Raw genomic sequence first — 27,826 nt, 5'->3', positions numbered from 1 at the left:
TGTACTTCAGTATAGAAGAATTAATTGGCATTTGTATTATCCTGGTCTACAATTCTATAAACTAACATAATTTGCATTTTATTGATCGTTAGTACACAATTCAAAGATCTCTTTTCAATAAAGAATGTTAGTACACGATGTAATGCCCTGTGTATCAGTTTTCCCCTACAAGTATGACCATATACCATCAAGAAAGAGCGAGGCATGAGAAAGGCTACATTCTACGGAGAGCGAGGCATTAGGAGTTAATGAGCGACTTTTTTAAGCATGGAGGTTTCGGCTAGACAAATACCTCGTGAACTTTCTGTCTATGATGTATACCATCCACAGTAGGGATCTGTAACGATGTCACTCCACCGCGGCCTCGGACCTTTCGAAGGTACTCCATGCGCTTCTGGTATCGAAGCTGTCATTTTTTTTTTAAATGTCGAAACAAAAGAGAAGAAATTCAGCATGGTTTAATTTTAAACATCTATATTTTATTTGAAATGAAACGTTTAACCTCGGTTTGTAAACCTGGAAGTTGCTGGACCCTGTAAAGATAAAATTGCATGAAAGCAAGTTTTATTATTATTTTAAGAAGTTACCAAAGAAAGAAACAAGGGAATTGTCAGCAAGAATTAGAAGATGACACAAGACAAATCCAGGATGCTCCAATTTATAACTGGCAAGATAAGGCATACAAACAAGATAATGCGTAGCATGGGAGCATCTTGATCCATAACACGCATTATTTCTCATCTACCAACAAGAGACAACTCATCAGATTTCTGTCAAAGACGACCATCTCATGAAAGCGGTCAGTCCAGAGTTTGTTATTTAGAACATGCTTGGACATTTCTTTCAAACACCTCAATACCAAGCAGAAACGTCCAAATTTATCCTAAAATTCTATTCAACAACCCAACACTACGACTGCTACAATGACAAAGCTACAGCTCAAACATCCCAGATGGGAATTGAAGAAAGACACTAACACCCATCGCCTCAATCTCAATCCGTTCAAAGAGAAACATCGTCATGGCAACCGAGGAAGCAGAGCAGACGAGGAAATAAGGAAAGCCACTACGAGTAGACTGGAAAACAGAAGCAGTATGCGACACTTCTGGAGCAGTCACTGAAAGTCCACACAGACAGTCGGCGATAATTCTCAATTGGTCGCTATTCTCAAATGGTCACGAAGGGAGAAAAAAAAAATCAGTGGACTTTTGAACTGACATCCACCCAACTAATCACTCAGGGTTGCTCATCCACACAATGGTTGGGGATATCAACTATCGACAGTTGTGGATATTGGCAACAAACCTCATGCTGTTTTGGTTAGTCACGCATGAAAGCTTCATTTGCATTCACACTACATTTTAGCTTCTGTGCATAAAAAATAGAGAAAAAAAGTCAGATTCTTTGCACTTTGTCATATTGAATTGCAAAAAAAGTTGTTAATTTGAAACAAAAAATTAAGAAAGCATGTCAGCTGTGGCCAAACAAAATGTTTCTCAGACTCAACAAAGCAGTTAATTTTGTGTCTAGAAAAATATGGAAAACATTTGTGCGGCACTTTTGAAAGCTGTAATTAGTGTGAACGACAAAAATCAGAACAATACATTGACTCAAATATGCACAAGGATTCAACCGTTAATTATTGTGAACAATTGTGCACGGCAATCAGATATGGTCTCGGTTAAAAAATAGCCCGAAATAACTACATTTCTGAATCTGTTTGTGAAGATTTTCTGGTAATGAACGCTGTTGATGTTCATATAGGGATTGGCTCGGTAGTGCTTCTGAAATATTGCCAGCTCCTATATAAAAGCAAGGGGAGTATAAAAGGAAAGGAATGGGGGGTAAGCACATGCAAATTCATGCAAATAATATGCAAATTGTATGCAAATTAGTGAAAGAAAACAGCAAGCAGTTAGCTGGGCACACAGAAAGGACTGTTATAAATCAAACAAAGCAAAAATGAAAACAGCTTAAAATGACATAAATATAATATTTTGCAACTGAATTTATAAATGCCATTGTTAAGAAAATGCCTTTTGAAAAACTTCAAAAGCAGGTCACGTTAACCAACAATTGATTCTGAAAAAATTGTGAACAAAAATTTAAGAAACTAAAATGTCAACTATCAACTTGCTTTATAAACAAACATGTGGTTGGCAATTTTTGTTTGAAAATCAATTGAAAAATGAAGCAAACTTTAAATTAAAAAATACTGCTGCTTGTTTTGCTGGAAAACGAGAACAAAAAGGCGGAATATCTGATTGGGAAATTTAACAAAGTGAAATATTCTTTGCTATATTCTGAAAATGGTGAAATCGTCATTAAGTGTGCAGGGTTTCAAAACAGATTTAGATTCATACAGGTGAAAGCACTGCAAAAACTAATCATGATTATTTCTGCATGGTTATTGATCGTTAGTAAAGTTTCCCAAAGTGATATCTTTACTTTTAAAACTTGTGGACTTTAATAGTTTTGTGAGAACAACACGATTACACGACAGGGTTGATGTTGAAGAAAACCTCTTGGTAAGAATGATAAAAGAATCACCAAGTACCTTGGAATTTATGGATAATTATTCTAAAAAAAAAGAAGAGTGAAATACCCTTTTTTCCCATGAAGACATTTTGTATTGTGGTTCTTTTAAATATTTCACTATCAAATTCCAACCTCAAATTTACTGTCACCTGAAAACAAATGGGAGTTTCAGTTGAAGTCCCTAATCGATAAGAGTTCCACAAATAACCCCCCCCCCCCAAAAAAAAGGTCCAAGATATCAAAACACAGACTAAGATCTGCATCAAGATTGTAGGAATGTTCTTACAAAGAGCTCGCTTTCTTTGTTTATTAAGAAAAGCTGTGAAGCACGGCAATCACACAGCAAGTGCCTTTATAAGTCTGGGAAAGAATCTGGTTGGGTGCGCTGGACTGAAATCTGTGCCAAACTTGTCTGATTCTAGACAGATATCACAATATTTACTATAACTTCCATCAGCTGTAAGAGTGAAGTGATGCAAAGCAAAAAAATATGAAAACAACATTTATTTTAGAAGTCTGAAAACAAAAAGGAACTTTAATTTCAAATCACACATTTGGGACAAAAATGTAATAAGAGTTTTGTTTCTGGGGTTGAAAATAAAAACCAAATCTTAAAGGCTCGAAGACTGGGACCACAGAGAGGAGGTAGACAAACAAATATCTAAATAATTTTAATCTGTTGGTTTATTTCTTGTTTATTTTGCTGTTTTTGCTGTTGTTGTTGTTATGTTTACGTTTTGGTGATGTTGTTACTAGTGCTACTTTGTTTTTGTTGTTGTTATTACTGCTACATTGTCACTAACGCCTTTTGGCAGCCTTTTTTTCCTTCTTATTTTGTTGATCTTGTTGTCTTACCGTTCTAGCGTGACCGTCTCTCTGTAGTTTTGCCTTGTATTCTCTCCACGTCTCATAGATCAGTAGAGCGGCGTAAATCTTACCAACGGTCAGTTTTTCTCCGATTAACTCTATCCGGGAAAAGAAGAAAAAAAACAAAGATGAAAAAACTATATCTGTCCTTGGCTTGTTTAAGATAAGTTTTGAAATGTACAGTTCTGATTCTCCTTAGGTGTAGAAAGACAATGTTTTCCGTTACGTTGCAGTTCTTAAGTTTTTGCAATGTCTAATACCCAAATACATGAACTCAAAATCCTTAGACTAATTAGAACTTTGAAATTTAATATTTTTCCTCCATAAATGACACAAATGGTTACAAAATGCGACTTAAATATGTAATATTATTTTAAAGCTGGGCATTTTTATTCCCTGCAAGCCTTCTGACAAAACTGAGTCTACTGGGCTTATAAATATACGTTGGCGAAGGGCAAAACCCCCCCAAAACTTTACATCTCTCCGACGAAAATTCTATCTCTCATAAAAGTCTGAAAGGGATTCTTTTCTAATCTCGAAAGGGGAAGACTTGGATTTGACCCCAGGACATATTTGTTCTCTTACCACTGTCTGGAGGGACCAGCAAATCTAGCTTTTCAGCGTTCAACGTGGGCCAGAAATTCTTGACAGCCTCCCTCAGCTCACGATCGTGACGATCTCTGTCGGAAACTAAAAAAATGCGTGTAACGGACACACAAAACAATTAAACAAACATGCTTTCAAAATATCAAGACATTATTTTAGGACTGTATGTAGACTTGACCTGGGAGCCATTATCAAATAAACAAAAAATGAGACATGCAACAGGCAACCACTTGAGCTGAGGCATGTTCAACTACGGACGAAATTCTAACCTAAATACAGCGGTGGGAACTTTGGTTTACCATAATTGGCCCATCGTTGCTAAAACCAATGCCAGTCAACTATTCTTGTCAATAATCCAGGGTTATGCAACACCTGAATAAATCCCCGTCATCTGACTTGAATTATTCGTCCCAACCATGGACATATAATACAACCTAGACACAACATTTGCCATCACATCTGTGAGCAAAATGCTGCGCGTATAGGATATTTCAACCAAATCCCACTAGTACCGTACGCAGCCAAATCGTCGGCTGGGTGCTTACGTACGTGCATTTATGCGCCTGAATTGAAGCAACATGACATTCGCGCATCTCATAACATATTGTCACAGGCCGCGTGATGCAGCCTGTTTTGCTCACACAATTCACAATGTAAAAGCAGTTAATGTGGGGTCTAGGCTTTATTAGATGTCGATGGTCCCAACGCATGGCGTGGCCGCACAACAAGAATAGAAGTTTTGTTCCACGGTAAATGGAAGCTCCATTGCACGGTCACACTTTTGGCGGCCCTGACCAATGAGATGAAGAGGATTTATTCAGGTGGTGTATAAAACAAACAATGAATGCTTCACATTCGTGCGATGGAAGGAATAAATGCATTCGGGAACAGATGGAATGTTCCATTCCACTCGGCTTCTCCTCATGGAATGGAACATTCCATCTGTCACTTCATGAAATTATTCTTACCATTACACTCATAACTGGGAGTCAGGTTGGCGTAGCGGTACTTTCCTCGCCTTCCACCGCTGTGACCCGGGTTCGAATCCCGCCTGGGCCAATATGTGGATTGGGTTTTCAGTCCCTGCCTGATTCCGTGGGTTTCCCCAGCATATTCTTCTGGGCTTTTCCTCCCGCCTCTAAAACTGTAACTTCTTCTCATTGTCTTCTCTCCACAGGTTTCTTCAGGCTTGCGAGCTACAGTGCCTAGGGCGCTTTTGAGGAATCCTTGGTTTCATTACCAGAAATGATTAATAATAATAATAATAATAAACATGCAATATTTGTATACCAGGCGACCGAGGTTGGTCACGTCACTGGTTCCAATAGTCCCACTCATCAGAATCCACTGCGGGGAACCAGGACTAAGATATGTGTATCTTGGTAAAGCGAAATATCCACCTACCCTGTCCTATCTTGATGTCTAGAGCCGTGCGTATCAGGGCCATCAGAGTGGTGGTAAAATGCACCGTTTTATCTTCGGCGACGGGCATGTTCATTCGTATCAGACGCTGACGGGGAAGAAAGAACAAAAAATGTCACACTCTCAAATCGAATTTCCAAGATTCGAAAGAATGTAGTATCCAGACGCCACTTCTTTGGTTGTGTACAAAGTCTATGGAGAGTCGAGTGCATTTTCAAAGTATTTTCTAACCAAATTGGTAATGTTTCTCAGTTCCAGATTCACGTCTTTTCAACATTTCTGCAATGATTGACCTTCACTGAGATAACATATGATGGTAAAAAGTGGCGTCAGGATGCAGCATTCTTTCCCCAAGATTTCTTTTTAAGACTTAGATTAGTGAATGGAATTGCGGACAATTCAACAGAAATAAAAATTTTTAAATTGGTGTTTGTGTAACAGTACTCAAAGTTTTTGAGAAATATGCATAAAATGTTCAACTTTATCAAATGGGGGAAATGAAGTTGAACTCAACTATTTAGATGAAAATGGATGAGACATCAAGTATTTGATTTACCTTGTAAGCGATTCTGTAGGGGCAATTCCGACCAAACCCAACCGGGGGCTCCATTGTCCGCAGCATCTCATACATGTCTTTGTAGTGTAGACGACCACTGAAACATACAATATCGATTACATAAAATGACAACAGCAAGAGTTATCTAAAATGAATCCAACTGACAAGACAGTCAATGTCTCATGGCTGGACGCCATTATTCTCACAAGGAAGTATAAATCTTAAAATTAATGTGGCCTGACGTTGCGAACTTAGCAAGTTCTTCTTCAGAGGCTAAAACTTAGCAAGTTCTTCTTCAGAGGCTAAAAGGAAGTATAAATTTACTGAAGCTGGATTCGAACCTGTCCCTTCCATAATACCTTGCTGGTGCTCTATCTACACGCTGAGACTCACTCAGCGATTGAGTAGTAAATACTCACGTTCCCGCAGGTTCCAACTCTCCCCAGACACGCACATACTCGTCCAGGTGATGGGCACCCAGGATCGAAGCGTCGCGAGTCAAATAGTCAAAGTTGTCCATGATGACGGCCACGAAGAGATTCAGCATCTACAAACCAGACAAGATATCCACAATGGTGAGAAGTTATTCCTGAAATGTCTCCATTTTGGGACAAACATGTAACGAATATTGACATCACCAGCACCAGACTCATGTTCTTGTGTTTCAGAGGCAACAGTGACGTGGGTTCGAGCCCGCCGGGTGACACTTGTGCTCTTAAGCAAGGCACTTAACCATTATTGCTTCGTCCTTTGGATGGGACGTTAAGCCGTAGGTCCCGTGTGTTGCATAAATGCACGTAAAGAACCCAGTAAACACTTATCGCTAAGAGAAGGGGTTTGCCCCGGTGTTTCTGGCCTCCTGTATAAACTCCCACGTGGAGTATTTAGGAGAAGAACCAACCAACCAAGAACCAACATCAGTATTGTCTACGTTCCATTTGGGCCTTCAGTGCATCACTTGTTGATCACAACCGTAGCCAAGAGATTCCTTTGTTATTGTTCATCCCATGTTACTTGTTGCAGGACGTGTGAACTAACTTGTGATCTACTTGAGACCAAGGGCGGATCCAGAACGCACTATTTTGGAGGGAGGGGGGGGGGGTTTCAAAAAAACTTTGGTCTCCCAAAAAGTGGTTCCAAATTTGTTGGGATTCTAGATGCTTTGTGGTGCGAACTAAGGCAATTTCTGACCACTTTAACCACTTTGAGACCAACGGCGGATCCAGAACAAAATTTTTGGGGGGCCAAATTGTTTTTTAGTCCCCCCAAAAAGTGGGTCAAATTTTTTTTGGGGGGGGGGGGATTCTAGATGCTCTGTAGTACGAACTAAGGCAATTTCTGACTACTTTAACCATTTTTTTAAATAAAGAAAAGTGGTGTACTCAGTGCCGTCCTTTATTGGACGTCACTAACAAAATCAAGAAATTGGGTTCATTTGGGGGGGGGGGGGGGGGGCGCCATGGCCTGGGGGGGCATGCCCCTGTTGCCCATCCCCCTGGATTAGCCCTTGCTTGAGACCGGACGCGTGATGTACTTGTGATCAACCTCATCTTTGGACTACTTACGAGGAAAGAGCAGAGGAATATGAAGGAGACGAAGTAGGCGTAGGACAAGACCGAGCCGCAGCCGTATTTCTCTTCTTCGGTGGCTGTCGCAGGAATACTCTCTGGATGACATTTACTACCCTGCGCGCAGGCTAACATGATACCCTGCCAGCTTTCACCTGTCGCACACCTGTCAATCAATCAAAATTGTTTAGGGGGTTACTAATTAACCACCTGTTATGTCATGATGATCGTGTTGCGTCAATGGCAAACCTAAGGCCATGTAGCTGCTTAGCATGGACATTTGCACACTAAAAAACATGTGTTAAGAAAGCACTATTTTTTGACTGACTGAGCCTACTTCAGTGGCAAAAAATTTGAGAACCATAGAAAAATAACAAGGGATGCCAAGGGTTCAGCATGCACTCAGGCACAATGTGACACTTCCACAGGGATAGCGAGAACTTATTGATGCAGACATGGTGTTGTAAAACATTTAAACGAATTATAAGTGGCAAAAATGGATACCGTCCCAAAACATATCGTGTTATCCCTAACATTTCTAGTTGAATAGACCTAATGAGACATAATGACAACACACCTTAGCGTGCGCTCTCTGGCTCTCATAGGAAAGCACCCATGTAAACAAAGCGTATCATCTTTATGTCTCAGGTCTATTGTGAAGGATCTGACACGTTACAAATGGCCAACTTTCATTTTATTCTATCCCCACTCCACATTTTGTAACCCTCTTTCGAAATGAAGGTGTGTCATTCTATAAATTTACGGTCCAAAGTGTGACATCTTCCCTGTCCCTGTTACCTTGGTACTTTGTAATTGGCCATTCAAGTCTCATTAAGAATGACTTCAAACGATTTTATTAATTTGTAAGGTGGATACTTTGCTACTTATAATCACTCTTGGAGGACGACTGCATTAAGGAGTGCATCAGAATTGTAAAACCATAGAAGTGAGATGTAACAGGGATAGGACACAAAAGTGGACACCAATTGTATACAATGGCCAAGGTGTTTGTGAGTAGAAATACTTGCAATAAGCCATTTGTGAATTACATTCGAGTTACATCTGGTACCCTGACTTGGTCGAATGCTTGGCACATTTTAACTTTGATTTCTCCAGACCAAAGAGACTGTTGCTATATCACGTGATTCGGGGCAAGCCTTACGCTAGCAAACCCCAGCTTCGGCATGGTCTGGTGCCTTTGTGCCATTCTCACCCAATGACAGCAATGTATTGATGCTGAGTGTCTCTCACGTAACAATGCAAGAGCTTGCCCCGAATCATGTGATATAGCAACAGTGTCTTTGGTCTGGAGAATTCAAAGTTAAAACGTGCCAAGCATTATGAGCAAGTCAGTGCAACAAATGCTATTCAAATTTAACTCGCAAAGGTATTATTGTTATTCGCAAATGACTTTGCATGACAAGTATTCAGATTGGAAATCTGAATATTCATGGTATTCAGATTAGAAATCTGAATATTCATGAGGTATGTTTAATGGTGGTTGATGAGGTGCAGTGATAAAGGGAAGAAACAGCCATAGCAACGAAAAAAATCATGCAAGCGGGGGAAAACAGAAACTGAAAGTAAAAGATCACGCGGTAAGCTTCCGGAACTCTCGCGCGGCCCGCCTATGGGCATTTTACACTAGGTAGCCCTTTCTCTTGCTATAATTGATTTCTAACCGTAACCACCCCGAGAAACCACTTGGAGATAGGTAAAAACAAATTTCATTTACGACCTTTCATATCCGGCATTTTCATTCCCAGGTCTTCTTGTTTGTTAACGCTTGTTTTCACATCGCGTGCTTGCGTGAGAACGAGAATGTATGACGCGAACATTTACCTACCTACAGCTGATGGGTTCTAGACTAAGTTGGGCTGGCTTGACTGCTGTTCTTAGCAGTGGTCAATTGAGGTGTTTTCGTCCTTTAAGTTTATTCAAACAAATTGTAAACCCCGAAAGACATTTTAGTCTTCTATTTAACTTTTAAGTTTTTACAAAATGACCACCACAAAATTATTTCATAATTTTCATCTGATGCACAAGTACACCGAGCTGCACATGTACTTTAGATTTTCGTAAGTGAGAGGTCAATTTTTGGCACGATATTTCTCTTTCACGTCAGGCAATTTATCAGTTTCCATAAATTGATATGCTAGTAACAATTTTACAAAGGACCTTTTTAGGGATGATTTTTTTTATAAGAAATCATTGTACCAAGAAATGAATGCAAATTTTTGAATTTGTGCACGTTATTCCATTCTTGTTCAAGGGTTCCCGTTTATGCAGGTTAGTACTCAGGCTTTTCTGAGATCTAAAACACAGATGTTTTAACAATGCACGTTATGAAGTAACAGTTACAGGTGGACATTCTGTTGTGAAATCTCTTCACGATAGATTCTACTTGGGTACACAGGACATCTGAAGCACACTACCAAAGTTGAAACTTTTCAATGTCACAATAAATACCTTACGACATTTTTTAGAATAGAATTTGTTTGTTTAAACACACTGTCTAATGCGAAATGCTAATAAACAAGTAACACTTTTTGCAATTGTATTTTTGAACAATGATACGACTATGCGGGACGACCAGTACCAAAGTTACTTGAACTTTCTGAAAGAGTTATGTGAACATTTATAGAATTTGACAGTTAGAGAACACGGAGACATTAAAACGCAACCACTGATGTACTATGATCTGAACTCTGGATTTAGTTAAGATTAGAGACACATCGTCACATACATGTTAGACAATACCTCACGATGAATAAAATACTATCACTAGTGTCTCAACTTGAGTTGCCGCTTGACTCAACGGATACCAAAACGAGTTACTGGACACAACACTGACTCGCGTGAACATCGACTTCCACTATGGAATCATGCATGGCCATTGTTTTACCTGAATAATAAAGTAAGCGCGGTGAAGAAATTGGAAAAGTGGTTGTGTCTCGTTATGGAGGTTTCGTCATCTATGTCGATAGTTCCAAAAATCTGCGGCATGCAGAGGTTGGTGATGATGCAAGCAGGGAGGAGGATGGGGAGGAGGGGGGCAAAAATGATGCAAATAAAGGAAGAAAATGAAACCGATGAGATGCATGATGGAGGATGGAAAAAAGATGAAATGTCAATGGAGTGGTGATGAGGACTAGTCTGTTGCCATGGTTACCGAGACAAACGCATCCAATCAAAATGACAGGATTAGTGATGGATGATCACTACAGTGAACCAAACAATCTTTTTTTATCAGGATCACTAATGCAAAAAGAAATCCGTTAACGTGTAACGCATTAACATGTAACACATTAACATGTAACACATTAACGTGTAACACATTAACGTGCAATACATTAACGTGTAACACATTAACGTGTAACACATTAACGTGTAACACATTAACATGTAACACATTAACGTGTAACACATTAACGTGCAATACATTAACGTGTAACACATTAACGTGTAACACATTAACGTGTAACACATTAACGTGTAACACATTAACGTGCAATACATTAACGTGTAACACATTAACGTGCAATACATTAACGTGTAACACATTAACGTGTAACACATTAACGTGTAACACATTAACGTGTAACACATTAACGTGTGACCAAGCATCCCAACTACATTTTCTTCTTTTCAACGCGCACCACAGAAGTGGTTTGTCTCAACATATAACCATGGCAACAGAGCTTGTCTGGTTCCACCTCTCCAAGCAAAACCAAGAACCCCACACCGTGCAGGACGATATCCGATCTGTTCTACCTGAAGAGTAAAATCAGGCCCATCAAAAAGTTGCTGAAGTTGTTGTGCCGATTAATCTGGCTGTTAACGTCGGTAGTGTCTATGTTACCAAACACCTGCAAAAAGGGAGAGAGTGACGGACCCCCAGACAGATACCCAAGGGGTCATACACATTAACGTATATTCTCATAGTTTTTATACATTTCAGAGGAATGGATATTTGCTACAAATATGCTCCAGTGTAAAATTCATTTCATGAACCATTACAGGTGTTTTTGTTTTCGTTTGTACAACTGAATTAACAATAAGTTCTTTGCAAATACTGGAAACCCCCCCCCAAAAAAAATCAACCTTTTTTTCGCAGAAATTTTGAATCCGAATTGGAAACTAATTTCAAGGTACTCTCCTAATTCTCCAGGAAAATTCCTTGTAAAATGACATTCTAAACCAATTGATTCAAAATACAGTGGATATTACAAACAGCAACGATTCAGGGATAATATTGCCTCTATAGGGTGTCCCCCCCCCAAAAAAAAGGTAACCCACAAACAAAAGGATAATAAGAACAAGCTATGAACTTAGTTGCCATACTTTATGGTTTTATCATAAACTACTGGCTGTAATCGTTCCAATGATATCTTGGATACACTTTGTTTTGAATATGGTATGTAAATACCTCCTTTTTGGGACACCCTGTATAGTCAGGACAAACCTACCTGCATGCCTATGATTGCATAGATGAAGAACAGCATGAAAGTGAGCAGACAGACCCACGGCAGAGACTACAAGGACAAAGAAGAGACGTAAGATGTGTTCTGGTTAGAAACACTGGTCAGGTTGGTGCAGTGGTTACTATCCTCGCCTTCCACCTCTATGGTACAGGTTCGATTCCTGCCCTGGTCCACATGTGGATTGGGTTTTCAGTCCCTACCTGATTCCGTGGGTTTTCCCCAGAATATTCTTCTGGGGTTTTCCTCCCACCTCTAAAACTGTAATTTCTTCTGTCTTCTCTCTACAGGTTTCTTCAGGCTTGCGAGCTACATTGGAATCCTTGATTCATTCATTACCAGAACTAATGAATACTTCAATAAAATAATAATTGAATAAAAACAACTGTAACAGTCCATCTGTCGCATGCAGTCCCTCTTTAAATATTTTTTTGCAACGCCCAATTTGGTTTAAATCTTCAGAGTTTTGGCGCGACTCTGGATTGCCAACGGGGAAATAACGCAGTGTGGTATATACTCATATATATAACATCTTGATGTCATTTTGAATTCCTGTCTTCCGTCTATTAAACGGTCACTGTTAGGACTTCTTGTGGTAAAGTCGGGAGCACAACTGAGCGCACTTCTGAACCATTTTTCTGTCATGTGTGAATTCCTAGTGGGCAACCATTAACGGTGCACAATCTAAATCTCTGAGAGCAAACGCCATCCTACCTTGAAAGACTGAACGAATGTCCAGAGAAGAATTCGGATGGAGGAGCCCTGGCGAAGGAGTTTGATCAACCGAGCTGCGCGAAACAGCCTCAGAACACTGAGATTGATGAAAGTATCCTGACGTGGAAAAGGAATACAAATCAAACAAATCCAAGTACAACTGTCTGCTTCCAAAATTTGCGTCAAATTTACACAACTTATTTTTTTCAAGTAATTTTTAAAAATTTTTTAAACCAGACCATCAGGTTTTGACGTATATTAAATTTTGATCGCTTTGAAAGACCAATGCAGAACAGAAAATAACGAGATTGACAGAGTTATCCTGATCTCAAAAGCATCTTGGAAGTGTAAGTTGGTTTGAGCAGAAGCTGTTTACCTTTTTTTTTCTCTTCAAATTGAGTATTATATTAAAACAACTGTGCACATTTTGTTTTTTAATTCATCCTAAAGAATCTGCGGTTAAATGAAAACACATTATATTTAAACTGATAAAACTACAAACCAAAATGCAAAACAAGATATTATTGATTAGATCGTAACGCAAAACCGTTAATTTGATGAGAGAAGAAATGTAATCAAAACCGGGTTGACTGAAACTACAGACTTTATCTGGCTGTCGGTAGCAGCGGACACGAAGCAAAGGTTACACCTGGGTCTAGATGGAAGCCAAGGGGGTTGGTTGGTTGGTTGGTTGGTTGGTTGGTTTGCTGTAGGGTGTGGAAAGGGGTGTGTGTGGATGGTTGACGGCACCCCATCCCCCCAGTAGAAGGGGGACAAAAACAGAGGAGGGTCTGGGTTTCCAACAAGAGGATGAATGGATGGAATTCACGCCATACTTACAGCCTACAAAGGAGGGAAAAAATCAGAGACAGAAAAACCAAAAAAATTATATGAGCATGCACTGGAATGAAGGGTAATCACTCATAAAAAAAAAATAATAAACATGTACCTACGGAGAAAAATAAAGAAAACAAAGATGGGATAGTAGGTAGTACCAGGGGCGGATCCAGGAGAACACAAGGGAAGGAAAACTATTTTAAGGGAAGTTTCAGAGAAAAAGGCTGCAAGAAAAAATTTGAAGGGGGTTGCCGGGAAATTTATATGAGGCGACTATTTTTTAAAAACCAAAATTTGTATTCAAATGAGGGGATTTTTTGTCAAGAGGTGGAAGGGGCTGGGTTATTTGGGGTGGAAGAAGGCGTTTGCTGAATTTCCTGGTGCCCTCTGGATCCGACACTGGTAACATAGCAGCGTGAGTCAGGGAACTTGACATTAATGTGTTCGTTGCTTTGTGTCATTGAATATTTCCACCGACGGAATCATTGGGCAAATCTAGTCAAGTATCCCATCATGCAACACTACCTGTAAAACTAGCCCATCTTTGTTGTTTAAACTAACTGCAAGTCCAAAAATATGTTGAGAGTTCAGTTATGTTTTCAAAGCTGACTCAAACTTCATGCCATAAAGCACGTCAAACTGTGTCTCATTCTTTATTTTCCCAACCAAAAACAAACAGTTGAGTTTGAATTTTGTTTCCAAGATGTAGGCAACATTTGTTAAATACAAATTTCTCTTTTTTTTTCTCTTTGCGCTTGGCAAAGAGATGCTTACACATTGTGCAAAGATTTTCAACTCAACTCTCTGTTTGTTCATTTGATTTTTGCCTATTAGTATTCATCTTTAGGCTGTCATTTCTTCTTTGCATATTAGGTTATCTGGTCATGCACAGATTAAATTCTTGATCACTTTAAATAGTTAAAGTTTAATTTATGAAATATTAGGTATTAGGTAATACAAAACTACTTTATCACAACACATGCCAAAGAATAATATTTAATGTTTTTAATTATACTTGTTTTTTTTTGGTACCTTTCAAAAGATTTTCAACTCTGGAATACAAGCGCAGGTTGAGGTTACAGGGTTTTAGGGTTCCGGGTTTTTAGGATAAATCCTTTCTTTGGGGGATACGACGGGATAGCTTTGAAGTGGATAGTAACTTACGCCAACTTGCGAGATGATTGCGTCTGCGATGCTCCCGATCACGGTGATGAAGTCAAATGTATTCCATGCTGCCCGGAAGTAGTTCTAGGCAAAAGTTGGGGTCGGAAACCTCGTTAACAAAACAAAAATGTTAACATCTCCAAAAATAAACATGGGGGACAGAGACTAAAACGTAATGGATGAAAGATAACGCCACTTTGGATGAAAGAAAAATGAATTCATCAACCGTTTTGGTTTACTTACAAAATCATACTGAATCACAGAAATATCTGTTTTGGGGAAAATTTACGGAGGTTAAAAGGTTGATGATATGGGTCACTTTAAAGAAATGAGGTACTGTGAGTTTGCAGATAAAGAACATTTTTGAACTTCACTTAGCTGAAGTGTGGCACAGAAAAATGTTTGGTGGGTTGGTGGGACATACCATTATGTTTCATTTTAACATAGGTTTTCCCGGCCAATTTCCTGAAATGTTCATTCACTTCTGAAATCGGTCGTTCTTTTTCGTCTGATTTTGAATGCACGTCTTTAATCCCATTTTCAATTCAATAAAAGTTCAATCGTTTTCATTGTTCGTGCATTTGATTTTGAGAAACAGACGATCAATTACGTTACCTGTGCATTCATTTACGCAAGCATACCTTTTCTAAATTGATTTCAGGTACGGCTAAGTTGGTTGACAGTTAATGAAACAGAAACCCCCAATTGTGTCTGGTGCAGATGGCATTAAATTACAAGTGAAATAGAATGGTGAATGTTTGAAATCGCCATCTATAAGCGAAAAAGAAGTCTTGTAAACAAATCTGAATGGACATAAACGAAAGGTGCTGCTCAATCACTTAATTGATTGAACTGAAATGGAATCAAATGCTTTGGTAGCAAAAATGAAACGCGTGTTCAGAGCGATTCTCAAATTGAGACGAAAATGAATGACCGATTTTCAGAAGTGAATGAACATTTTAGGAAACTGGCCGGGAAAACCTATAGTAAAAAATACCAAAACTAATTTGACTGACACAGAAGCATCAGAGTAAAAGTATTCTTTGTCTTAGCTAAGCGGTGAACATTTTCATGCTTTAAATAAATAATATCGATGTCAACAACTTAATGGCATAAAATGATAACTTTCAACAATGGAAAAAAGCTGCTTCCTAAACTTTGATGTGGATTTTCAAATTTGAAAGAAAGCATGCATATGCATAGTATGCAAATAAGCTTGTCATGCAAATCAGCCAACCACCATGAGACCACCTTTTTGATATGAAGAAGAAAAAAGGTTGTATGGGGAAACCCTGGTTGTAGTTCGCAGTCAACTTAAATTATCAACAATTGTTCAAGCCAATTTTAATCAGGATTTGCATTAGCTGAAAAAAAAACTACTTTTCGTCTATTCTGATACTCAAATCTAATCACAACTTGTTACAGTCAACAGTAGATTTAGGGCTTTATATCCAGAACTTTTTTTTTCATAAAAGCAGAAATTCTTGCTTGCATGTCTGTATTAGTTCTTATCATGTGGAATTGCTTGGCTATACGACGCTGTTGTGTTAAAATTGGGTGGATAAAACTGCAACCCAATGTAAACATAGACTCAAGCTGTACAATGGCTCATATGCATTACCGGTGGAGGGTGTCGTTCGGGTTGATAGAGAGATAGGAAATTGTTATTAAAACATAAATTCTGTTATTTTTCCTTCTTTTTATAACATCCTTCTTTTTTTGGTGATAGAAATGGGGGTTGAGCATATAGATAATTTACATGAATCAATTTTATGGCATGCTATGCACACAGTCTTTATTAGCTAAAGAACGATCGTTCACTGATGGTCTCTTCACTGGAACAGCAGTAAAGATGATTCCAGTTCAAGTCCACATTGAGTCACAAATGATTACCCAATGTGTGAAAGTTATAGCGCCCTCAACTGGCAATGCATAAGAGCCCAAATGATGGAAAACTGAGGAGGAGAGAAGAGGTGGATGTACCTTGGGCCCATAAGCAATAAGCTTTAAGATGGCTTCAATCGTGAAGAGAACCGTGAAGCCGATATTGAGGTAGGTTAAGATATCAACAAACTCCTGGGAGGCTTTGTATTTCTAAGATGATGAAAAAATATCAAGAAGTGGGGGATGGAGAAAGAGGAGGAGCAAAAGGGAGGCAAAAAGAGGGGGGGGGGGAAGAATGGATACAAGGGAAATGGTTTACCAGGGAAAGAAAAGGAGGGAAGGGGATTCAAAGAAACGTGGGAGAAAGAAAAAATAAACCAAATACCATTTTTTTTGCATGAAAATGAATCGAATGCGTGCATGGGACTTTAAAAGGAGATTTCTCTAATATAATTCACAGTGTATTGAATTGAATGATAAGCTGCCCAAAAATGCCAAAATTGTTGACATTAAAATTATTAGCACAGAAGTAAATTCTTAAATCAATGATGAAGAAAAAATTGAGTGTAACTCCAGTTTCATTTTTATATATTTGGTTCACTTATCAATCGTGTTAGGTTCAGACAAATGTCGTTTTTTTGTTCATTTCACATTTTGAGAAACACTCCTTTTAAATGCCCCTCTTAATGATACAAAATAAAGAAATCAACAATTGCAGCATGCCATGAAATATACCACCGAAAACTCAAAAACTGAAAAGCCAGCAGAACTGAGAAAGCGTGTGTCAAACTCAAGATGGTGACAAGTCTTTTGAGGAGAAGACGTTTGGAGGCTCATGGATGATGAAGATGCGGTCGTTTTTCTCTTACCCTCGGCCCAAAGCCGATAAGCTTGAGGATTGCCTCAATGGTGAACATAACAGTGAATGCTATATTCAAGTACTTCAGAGTGTCTGTGTAGGTATCCTCTGCTTTATAGGTCTACATACACGCACAAGACATGAGGTATAATGCACACACTAGGATTAGTATGACGACGCCAGAGCCATATTGAATTTATGGAGAGTCTGTTCATGTTTCTGAAATAAATAGTTTAAAAATGGGATTTTTTTGGGACCAATTTGGATGTGACTTGATGTACATGTCTGACTCCTGCTTGACAACATAAATGTTGCCATGGAAGTTTTCCATTTTTTTTCTTATCCCAATCGTCACACCACGCGTGCTGATTAATATTGCCCATTGGATAAACGCTCGAGGTTGCGTTAGCTTCTGGTTCCAATGGCTCCAATGCTACTTAATGGGCAGTGGGGGTTGTTTAAACTGAACTGACGTCACACTAACGAACCAGGTACAAGCATCAATCTGGCTATCTTAAGTCATTACATAACAGTTGAATGCTCCGATTATTCAATATAGCTCTTATAGTATTATTATTTTAAAAGTCAGGTCGTTTCTATTCACCGTCATAACTTAGTGTTGATTTCCTTTCAAATGAAAGTGCCCGCTGTTTCCGGATTTCAGCCCCTTTTTCTGATCTTTGCACTTGAGAAAAGAACATTTTCTTGTTACCGACTTGTCTTAGACTTAACAGTTTGAGTTATAATTTGATTTGCTTTCAATAAATTGAAATTTGGCTCTAGGAAAGAATTAGCCCCTGCCTAGATCTTATTTGCCAGACCCTCACTAATTTGATTTGTATATATCAGGTCAATCCAGTCAGTTAGTCAGTAAGCAACAATTTGATTCATTTTTCAGGGTCGGTGGATTGTTAAAGTTGTCTCGAATCCCCCTTCATCTCTGGAAACTTTCATAAATTCCAGGACTTTTGTTGAGCAAAGCAAAACGTTGAGGGACGCGTTTCGAATTCAAAGCCTTGAAACTGTGAGTCAGTCAGTGTGTCTGTCTGTCTGTGTCATTCAATTTCCAGTCTGTCTGTTTGGCTGTTTTTTTGTCTGTCTGTTTGGATCAGAATGGAGTACCTTCATCATCAGCGCGATGGTATTCAGAGCAATGAGAATCATGATGAAGTATTCAAACGGTTGAGACACCACCAGCTTCCAGACTTTGTACTTGACGGAGTTCTTTTCGACCGGGACGAAACCGTCTGTGGGCTTGGCGTGAATACAGAACTCCATGCATTGTTTCTATGGAAACAATAAATAGGTGAGATGTACTATGGGACACTTTAGGCATAGTATGGGCTCCGTGTACAAGTAACCCCCTCAACGGTAAAAAAGGGAAAGTTTGGGGAGACCACTGGGAGAGACATTCGAATGCATGGTGCGGCTACGCCTGACGCTCACGCGAGGACGCTATGGCTTTCTGCACATTCAGACTAAAATAAGTCGTGCGTACTTTGCGCTATACGTGCGCGAACCAGTACATGCACGCGGTGTGTCCCCTCCATGGGGCTCTCGAAAGTGGTGAAAAGCGCCCTCTCTTGTTGGCGCACTGAGCCCATGGGGACTAACAATTTAAGGGGGGGGGGGTTTAGAATTCACTACCCTTTACTTTATGGTACAACTGTTGTTACCACTTGGACTCAGAAAAAAAACAATACTGAATTGACACAATCATACCAGAAATTAAGATCTGAAAGTTAGAAGACGTACTTGATTCTTGTCAATGTCTCCGTCCTGGAAATCTTTATCTCCTTGCTCCTGAAAGGTGATGATGATCAGCGCAACGAAGATGTTCAGGAAGAAGAAAGGGAAGATGATGAAGTAGACCACATAGAAGAACGCCATCTGGAGATTGTTGTAGGGCTCAGGGCCTCGGCCTTCGGCTGTCGCATCGATGGAGTGTTTTAAGACGCTAGGAAGGAAACAGGAATAGGGAGAATTGGTCAGTGGTTTGTTCTTTGGTTGGTTCAGCGCTAGGTTTGTATTATCAATTGGGGTAAATGACGAAGTTGTTTCGCCAAAAGAGAAAAGAATTTTGGTAAGGTATTGTGACATCAAGACTAGGCTTGCCTTAGTCAAGCTGGACTAGGATGTCTCGGTGGGATATTATTGACACTCAGTGACTCAGTCAGTGACTCAGTCAGTGACTCGGGGAGTGACTCAGTCAGTGACTCAGTCAGTCTGCGACTCAGTCAGAGGACTGGGTAATACTTACTCAGGCCATCCTTCTCCGGTGGAGACGGTGAACAGTGTGAGTAACGCTGCAAAGACGTTATCATAATGGAATGGATACCGCTCCCACTTTCTAGGCTGGATTTCTGTAATCAGGTCGCCACTGTAGACGAAATAGTTACCCCTGGGACAGAAAACAACAATGGTTTCATAATTAGCCTGCGATAAGTTCATAATTCTTACCCCTAACCCCCCCCCCTCCCAAAGAAAAAAATCCAGTTAAAAATGCTTATCAACCTTCTAAAGAATTTGTTACAATTACCTGAAACAGCAAAATATCTAAAAAATTCTGACAAATGTTGTTACTGAAATAGCTGTAACATTGAGGCTTCTGCCAAATGACATCACACTTTTGCTTGTTAATATGGACATTTTAAGTTTTAAGATTGTTGGCTTACATGCACTCTATCTCGGTGTGCTTGGAGGGATCTGTACAGTGGAAGAAACGACCCTTGTAGAGCTGAACACCAATCACAGCAAAGATGAACATGAAGAGGCCGTAGACGATGGCAATGTTGGTGACATTCTTGACGGAGTTCACCACGCAGTCAAACACGGCCTAGTGGGAGACAACGCAGGGTATTAGAAAGTGATTCAAATTTGCACAAGATATTTCTGAATGAAAGCAATGTATACTAGGCTCCGAGAACTACTGTAAATCATTGCACAAAACGTAGCAGACAGGCAGTCAGAGGTGATAAATTATGGTGAAATGTTGGTCTGTAAATGGATCTTCCAACAAGACAGATGTGTTTATCTAGCTATTAGAAAATATTGGAGATTTCTGAAATGATGTTAAAAGTACCTGAGAATGCAACACTGTATGTGAAATTAACCCTAATCCGAATTTCTGTTCAAATCTTCCTGAATCTTATAAAATCTACTATGAAGGACAAACCTGTGGCACAGTGTTTTGTGCCACACAGTCAGTGAAACGTGCTTGGCCCTACCTTCCTCAATCCTGCAAAATCCTCCAAAAACTCACTGTGGATTTTGAAAGATCTTGGATAGTTACAGCAGGCACTCACCTTGAGTTTGGGAACTCTCTTGATAGTTTTGAGGGGTCGTAGCACTCGAAACACCCTGAGCGCTTTGATGGTGTTCAGGTTCTTGCTAGCACCCGAGTTCTCTCCATCTCCTTGCCTATGATACAAAAACAGACATTTCAAATTCATTATTGGAAAATATAAATTAACCGAAAACCCGTTTTTGGTAAAGTATGATAGATCTATGAACAAAAGGGATACATTGGTCTTGGTTTAAACTGAAGATCTGTCCCAGGATGATTTTGCCACTTACGACTGGGTGACACCGAAAGCGACCAGCGCACAGATGACGACAGTGGAATCTAGAATGTTCCAGACATCTCGGCAGTATGATCCCTTGTGGAGCAGCAGCCCCATATCGAGGATCTTGAGTATCATCTCAATGGTAAAGATGGTGGTGAAGGCGTAGTCGAAATACTCCAGAACCTTCAAGAAAGACAAGAGAAGGTTCAATACTCAGGAAAATCAAAGAACTTTTGAAATCTGTTCTTTTCCCAATGTCTTTTTGGACCTTTCAAAATACCTCTTAGTTTTTTCTGGTTTTTTTTTTTTAAATGTGTGACCTGTGGAATAAGTCTGATGTCACAAACCTTACTTTTTGAGTAAACCACTTGACTGAAAAGATAATCACATATATTTAGCTGCGGGTAGCAGCTCTTAAAATTTGTCTCTTGTTCCTACATCTTTTGGCCGATTTCAACCAAACTTTGTCAAAATTATCAGTAGCCCAGCCCCAACATGTCACATGACCAAACCCGGGTCAAAGGTCATCATGGTGTCAATGGGGTCAAAAAGCTGATTTTTTTTAACTCAAAACACTACTCCTTCCAGAAATTACACGGCACAATCACGTGACTCATGCATGAACACAAATTTGTTGGCCCGCAGCTTCCGAGCTCCAATCGAACTTGTTTCCTTGTAGTTTGTCTGATCAGCAGCACCATAGAATTTTGTTTTAATTTTTTTTATAAAATTATTTTTTTTATCATTTTTTAATTTTTTTTTTATAATTTGAACCTCTTTTAGGGTGGGGGTAGAGGGATGGGGGGGGGGGGGGGGGGGGAGTGGGATGGTAGGTGTGTAGAACAGGGGTGGGGGAGGGGAGGGAGGGGGCATACCTTATTGTAGTCACTCTCTGAATGGATGGGGTCTTCCATGGCCAGTGTGATACTACTCAGAGCAATGGCAACCATGATGAGGAAGTCAAAGTAGCGAAGGTTGACGATGTAGTGGCAGAACCGTCGCACGCTGAGGGAAAACAAAGAGAGCAATAATATCAGAATAAATTTGGTATCAATTCATGGAAGCCGATTTTTTTTCTTTAAGAAAATCGCAGATTTCAAGGCCAAGGTACTACTAATTATGTGCTAGGAATGAAAGAGCTATTTTTTTAAATTTCACACTTTCTTTTGTCTGAGGGATATTTTTCCCCAATGGGACAGGACGTTTTTGGTACTGCACACATCACAAAAGATTTGTGTAAGGCCAAAAAAAAAAAATATTCGGTCTCTGGTCATACCAAAGTTCCGGAATTGATGCGGCCACGCGGCTTTTTTTTTTTTTTTTTTTTTTCAAGCTTGGATTGTACAGACAAGGTGGGTACTATTTTGCTTTTTTGGTGTCCTCATGTACATTGGTGTCCTCCATAATTTGCCTTGGTGCTTACGATCATTTGCCTTGGTGCAATTTCCCATTCCTTGGTGCTCTTTGGTAAAAAAATTGAGGAGGTGCGGAAAAAGAGGGCGCTGTTGGAGTTACCGCGGAACATTTTGGGAAAAAAAAGATCGACGCGCATGATTAAAATTGAAGCGCGCGCTGACCAGAGACCGACATATTTTTTTTTTGGCCTAACTAATTTTTTTTTTTTCAGATGACGGCAAAAGTTTAATGGAAACTCGCAGCTATAGTGATCTTGTGGGTTCATTGCAACCCACCACTCTCTACAATAGAGCTAGTCAGGGCAAATCTCTTTGTGGGTAGCTGACTGCTAGGTTTCAGTAAGTGAAGAGTAGACCCCAGGTACCAAACAAACAAAATTTGAACATAGGTCCCTTTTTTATACTTTGGGTTTTGTTTTAATTTTTTTGGAAAATGTGTAAATGAATTTAGAATTGTTTTCGTTTAAACGTTTAAACATGTAATCGTCACATACTTAGCTAAACCCTACAACCCCAACTCAATCAAAATCCATCGCCCCATTTTGGAGTATTGGGGACTTGGTCCAGGAGACCTGGCGTGACTAAATATTGATGGAGTATGGTGGACTTGGGCCTAATGGCCTGAAGCAGTGCTAGGGGTATCTGATTGATTTTGCCTAGCTTCCTGTACGGCTATTTTGATAAAAGCCATGTGTAGCAAGTCCATGAATGTCAACCAGTGCGTCAGTGGTGGATTCCATTATGTCATGTACAGTTTTGTATTGGAAGCACAGTGATTGATGGATTTTGATGGACTTGGTCCAATTCCTAGTAAAAGACGTTTGCGATTTAGGGTTAGTGATAGGGTACTTACGGGTTGGTGGTACTGAAGATGAAGAGGGAACTGAAAGGAACCATCTCCTTGGGTCCAAACTCATCCTCTTCTTGAGTATCTTGAGCTTCTGAAATTCAAAGCCAAGACTTGGGAAGTTAAACCCAGATATTACTGCAGATAAAACAATCAATGATGGAATGGGAAGTTTCCATCTAGGAGGGTAACTTTTTTTTATAAACCAGACAGAGTATTGCAAGCACTTGTGAGCAAACGTTTTATGGCTTTGGTGGCATTCGAACCCACAACCTTCTGCCTACTGGTGCAGATATCTTAACCATTCAATCGTCAAGCTTGTTTAGAATGACAGACAATAGTGCTATCAATGCTACATCAGTTATGCATATCATTCTTGCCAATAAAACAATCCTGTTTAACCAGAAATATATTTTAGTTACAAGTTGTACAATTAATTTACCGGTACTTCAACAGTCATGCTATATACATGTATTGAATTAATAATGAATGATCATCTTACGTTCATCAACATAAGTTCAGAGTTCATGGGAGAATAAAAATGTGATGACCTAATTTTAACCAGATTAATAATGTTCAGTATATTCTGTACATGTGCAGAAGCATTACTCATTAGCTATAGGAACTACTAGGACGGCACAATGATGACCTAATTTTAACCAGATTAATAATGTTCAGTATATTCTGTACATGTGCAGAAGCATTACTCATTAGCTATAGGAACCACCAGGATGGCACAATGTCATTTAATACTTAGCATTCCTTTTTCCATGCTCTTAAGAAAGTAACATGGCAGAAGATGAACTGTTGTCACAGGCAGAACTAAAACAGCTCTGACCAGACACTAAACCTGTTTTTACGCAGCCAAGCACTAGAGACAGCTAAACCATCTAAAGTAATTATGTATAAGATACTACAAATGACACTACATAAAAGGCCAGTTTTTACAGATTAAGAATGAAATAACTTACAGGACTTTTCAATGTGGACATACATGAAGATCATTCTTTTAACAGACACCGTTTAGAAAAAGAGTTGACTTGCTCAATTCTGAGAATCTTTTCACGTTGCCCTTTGCTACCAGGTTGCAGTTGCCATGACAACAAGGCACAAGTTTTGCAATTGGAAGCACATCCTTTCTAGCCAGCTCTCAATGTTGGGCCAATTTTTTTCTCCCGGCCACAAATATAAAAGGGGCCGTTTCAGGGGCCACTTGCCTAAAGGTAGTGAACTATCTTGCTATAAGTTTGGTGGCTGACTATCCGTGGATGCATTTAACTGGCTGCCTGTGTAAAGTAACCATCTTATGGATCCCATAAACAAGTACTTCGTTTTATCAATATAAGGTTTTGCCCTTCAACGACGGATCAACACACTGGGTATACAGTGTTGATACGTCAGTGGAGGGCAAAACCTAATATTGATTTACATCACCCCGACGCAAATTCATCTTATACTTTATTTAACTTGGTTACGAAGACAGAACTAACAGTGACTTGAACGCATTTCCATCTACGCCTGGCGCTCTTTCTAGGATGATACCTGTTTTTGCACTTAGAACAATATTCAATTGTACATACTTTCCACCACATGTGCACAAACTACTAGTATGCGCACGCAATAATAGCGTCCCTCCCATAGATTTTGTGGTGTTCATGCATTGAGTCCACAGGCCAAATTTCAATGGACGTTTTTCCATTTTCAAGGCCACTTTGCTCAACATCAACCAGCCACTTCTAGTGGCCACTTGACGCTCTTATTTTTGTGCACGAACTAATATGCGCACGGAACAATGTCTCTCACACAGATTTCGTAGTGTTAATGCATTGTGTCCACAGGCCAAGTTTCAATGGCCATTTCCCATTTTTCAAGGCCACTTTGCTCAATATCAACCAGCCACTTCTAGTGGCCACTTGACGCTCTTATTTTTGTGCACGAACTAGTAAGCGCATGGAACAATGTCCCTCCCACAGCTTTCATACTGTTCATGCATTGTGTTCACAGGCCAAGTTTCAATGGCCATTTCCCATTTTTCAAGGCCACTTTGCTCAGCATCAACCAGCCATTTCTGGCGGCCACTTGACGTCTAATTTTCTTAATTTGATGGAATCTATGAAACCAGTCTTGCCTTCATCTTTGTTCTCCCGTCTACCACAGCAGCGGGGTCGCGAGCAGGGACAAGCAGACCAGCAGGTGGAGTTACAGACGGCGTCCATACCGGGACAATTCACCGGTCCCACAGAGGGGCACGGCCATGGGATACCATGCACATTCAGATAGGTAAACCAGCGGCGCCACCGGGATTGAGGAGGGTCCACCACAGTCACTTTGATCTCTGGTTGAGGTCAGGGGTCGTTGGTGGGTTCAAAGGTCAAATGGGTAGTGGTGGCAGTAGCACATATAAAGGTGGGTAGAAGCACGAGTAGGACAAATAGAAAAAATCAGGGATAAAACAAGACGAAAACAAGTTATAAACAATAAACAGACAATGGACAAATAAATCGGGGAGGGGATTTTTGCTTGAATGAGGGTGAAAAGGGACGGTTTAATCATAAAGTGTGTTTTGGGCTCAAAAATTATGTCTTGGAGAGTTATATGCTCCTTAAGTATTTGATGAGAAAAGTGTTGGGTTACTTCACACAAGATTTATCTGAGAAATGATTAAGACTGGTTATTAAAAATCATGAATTACATGGAAAAAAAATTATCCAAAATAGAGAAAGTAGTCTTTCAAAGGAAAATAATTTCTTGTGCAATTCATGCAGCCACAGTGCAGCAGCTTTACTATGATGTGAAGTTACTGAAATTTGAACGAGAAACAAAAAAGTGTGAAAAAGTGAAATTTCGCTTCTGCCTGGAGCTGGTTACATTAGAAAATTCATACTTGAGAACTAATTTCCAGTTTTGTATTTTTTGGGCAATCCCGCAAATTTCAGAGTGAAATTTTTTTTCCTGAATATCTGAAGAATTTGTTTGGAATATTAGATGACAAGAATAAAAATGCAAGAAATTGTGCTTGATAATGGTGATGCAGTGATGAAATGGTTTGCCAATGTGTGGGAACAGCAAGCATTGTTCCTTGAAGAGAAGAATATGATTAGCAGCATTTGTGTTGACATGAACACATTTTGAAATGTTAAGGAGCGGTGGGGTCAAAGGGCAACTCGGCAGGAGACACAGACATGTTACACAGTGCAGGGGTACAGCTTGCACTTTTTTTAGGAAGAATGTTGATGAGAATGGTTATGGACAATCAGACAGACGGAAGCAAGGACCGACACACGCTAGGCACAAACAAGATTAAAGACATGACAAGAATGTGATAGAAGGAGGGAAATTTTAACCAGTTCGCGTCGGAAGCTGTGTTAACATGCACTGGCTGTTTTTATACACAGGCACGGCTGATGGGTTAAAACGTCAAGCGTGCCTCGATTCGCCTCAGTGTGACGTCTAAACATGCTAATCACTCGCACCTTTTGAACACACACACAACATTTTTTAAGTCTGTGGACCGTGTGGCTGCTGTGCACAGCCTATTTTTCTACACTCCATTGCACACCCTGGAGTGTTGAAAAATATGAGGTCTCGGCAAAAAATATCGCACAAATACTGTTTGGCTGTTTTGGCTGTATATCAGAAGTTGGCTGCCAACTTGCCTTTTTCGAAAAATCGAAATTTTCGGCAAAAAGAATTCTGGCGCGAGCTGGTTATTAAAGAGCTTTTGATGTGCTTTAAAAAAAAGAAACAAACAAAATTGGGAGAAAGGACGAGACAATTTAGACTGAGAAAGAAAAGGAAGAAACAGACGAGGCAATGACACCACAGCTGAATGTTGATGGGCAGGTGGTGCGCTTTGAAGATTGTGGGATGTGGTTTCAGGATGTTCCAGATGACAGGCAAGACATTGTAGCTGAATTAACATGTCCATGAAAAGAACCTCTCAATGCCCAAAATGAACAGGCAAAATCCACCACCTCTATGGCCATTGACACAGGTCGTGACCTTTAACCTCTACCGTGTGATTTCAAGCAAGATAGCGTGGAAGTCCCGAATCACCAATGAATTTGAAATGAATATGTCCAAGACTGTGATATGTTGAAAGCTAGGAGCAAGTCTACGCAAGAACCAGGGTTAACCATTAAACTCGGTCAAAAATTGTGTCTAGTTAAACACAAACCGAGTAGCTATGGTTAACTATAACTAGTTGGGGCCAGCCTACCGAGACTGATCACTGGTAAACAACAGTCACGAGAAGCCAGGATTTTGAATTGAATTGTACATTGAACTGCAATTTGGCCTTTCGGCCGTGAGAGTTTGATGATAAAAAAAAAAAAAAGAAGATACATTTTGGGGTTGCTTTTTACCATTTTAAGCAGTTTTCTTAGCGTGTGCAAAGAGAAATGAAATGGACTAACAACAGTTGTTGCTCATACTTGCTTTTTGAAAGGTTTTACCACCACCAGCTCAAAGTATATGTCAATGTTTTTACAGTATTTTAATGA

General features: G+C 39.7%; 1 protein-coding gene across 19 annotated transcripts in view; it reads right to left on the bottom strand.

The window, feature by feature from the left end:
• Positions 1-27,826, bottom strand: part of LOC119734356 (voltage-dependent calcium channel type A subunit alpha-1-like) — a 121,704-nt gene that overhangs the window by 36,330 nt on the left and 57,548 nt on the right. For 12 of the 19 annotated variants that reach the window (XM_038207832.1, XM_038207826.1, XM_038207831.1 and 9 more), the window contains 23 exons: positions 25,453-25,659; positions 23,331-23,418; positions 21,938-22,067; positions 21,073-21,245; positions 20,802-20,916; positions 20,172-20,332; positions 19,757-19,897; positions 19,252-19,453; positions 18,619-18,783; positions 16,737-16,847; positions 14,754-14,837; positions 13,593-13,595; positions 12,753-12,869; positions 12,027-12,092; positions 11,332-11,426; positions 7,555-7,723; positions 6,409-6,536; positions 5,990-6,086; positions 5,416-5,521; positions 3,991-4,095; positions 3,394-3,503; positions 2,981-2,995; positions 1,707-1,802 (listed from right to left, as the gene is read on the bottom strand). In XM_038207832.1, the coding sequence (XP_038063760.1) occupies positions 1,707-1,802; positions 2,981-2,995; positions 3,394-3,503; positions 3,991-4,095; positions 5,416-5,521; positions 5,990-6,086; positions 6,409-6,536; positions 7,555-7,723; positions 11,332-11,426; positions 12,027-12,092; positions 12,753-12,869; positions 13,593-13,595; positions 14,754-14,837; positions 16,737-16,847; positions 18,619-18,783; positions 19,252-19,453; positions 19,757-19,897; positions 20,172-20,332; positions 20,802-20,916; positions 21,073-21,245; positions 21,938-22,067; positions 23,331-23,418; positions 25,453-25,659 (2,684 nt within the window). Of the gene's footprint in view, positions 1-1,706; positions 1,803-2,980; positions 2,996-3,393; positions 3,504-3,990; positions 4,096-5,415; positions 5,522-5,989; positions 6,087-6,408; positions 6,537-7,554; positions 7,724-11,331; positions 11,427-12,026; positions 12,093-12,752; positions 12,870-13,592; positions 13,596-14,753; positions 14,838-16,736; positions 16,848-17,506; positions 17,618-18,618; positions 18,784-19,251; positions 19,454-19,756; positions 19,898-20,171; positions 20,333-20,801; positions 20,917-21,072; positions 21,246-21,937; positions 22,068-23,330; positions 23,419-25,452; positions 25,660-27,826 lie in introns of all 19 variants that reach the window. The other 7 variants (XM_038207834.1, XM_038207836.1, XM_038207825.1 and 4 more) reach the window with 6 other exon arrangements.

This window comes from Patiria miniata, unplaced genomic scaffold (genome assembly GCF_015706575.1).
Source record: "Patiria miniata isolate m_02_andy unplaced genomic scaffold, ASM1570657v1 HiC_scaffold_27, whole genome shotgun sequence".
Classification (NCBI taxonomy): Eukaryota; Metazoa; Echinodermata; class Asteroidea; order Valvatida; family Asterinidae; genus Patiria; species Patiria miniata.
This window is presented reverse-complemented; position numbering and strand designations above follow the sequence as displayed.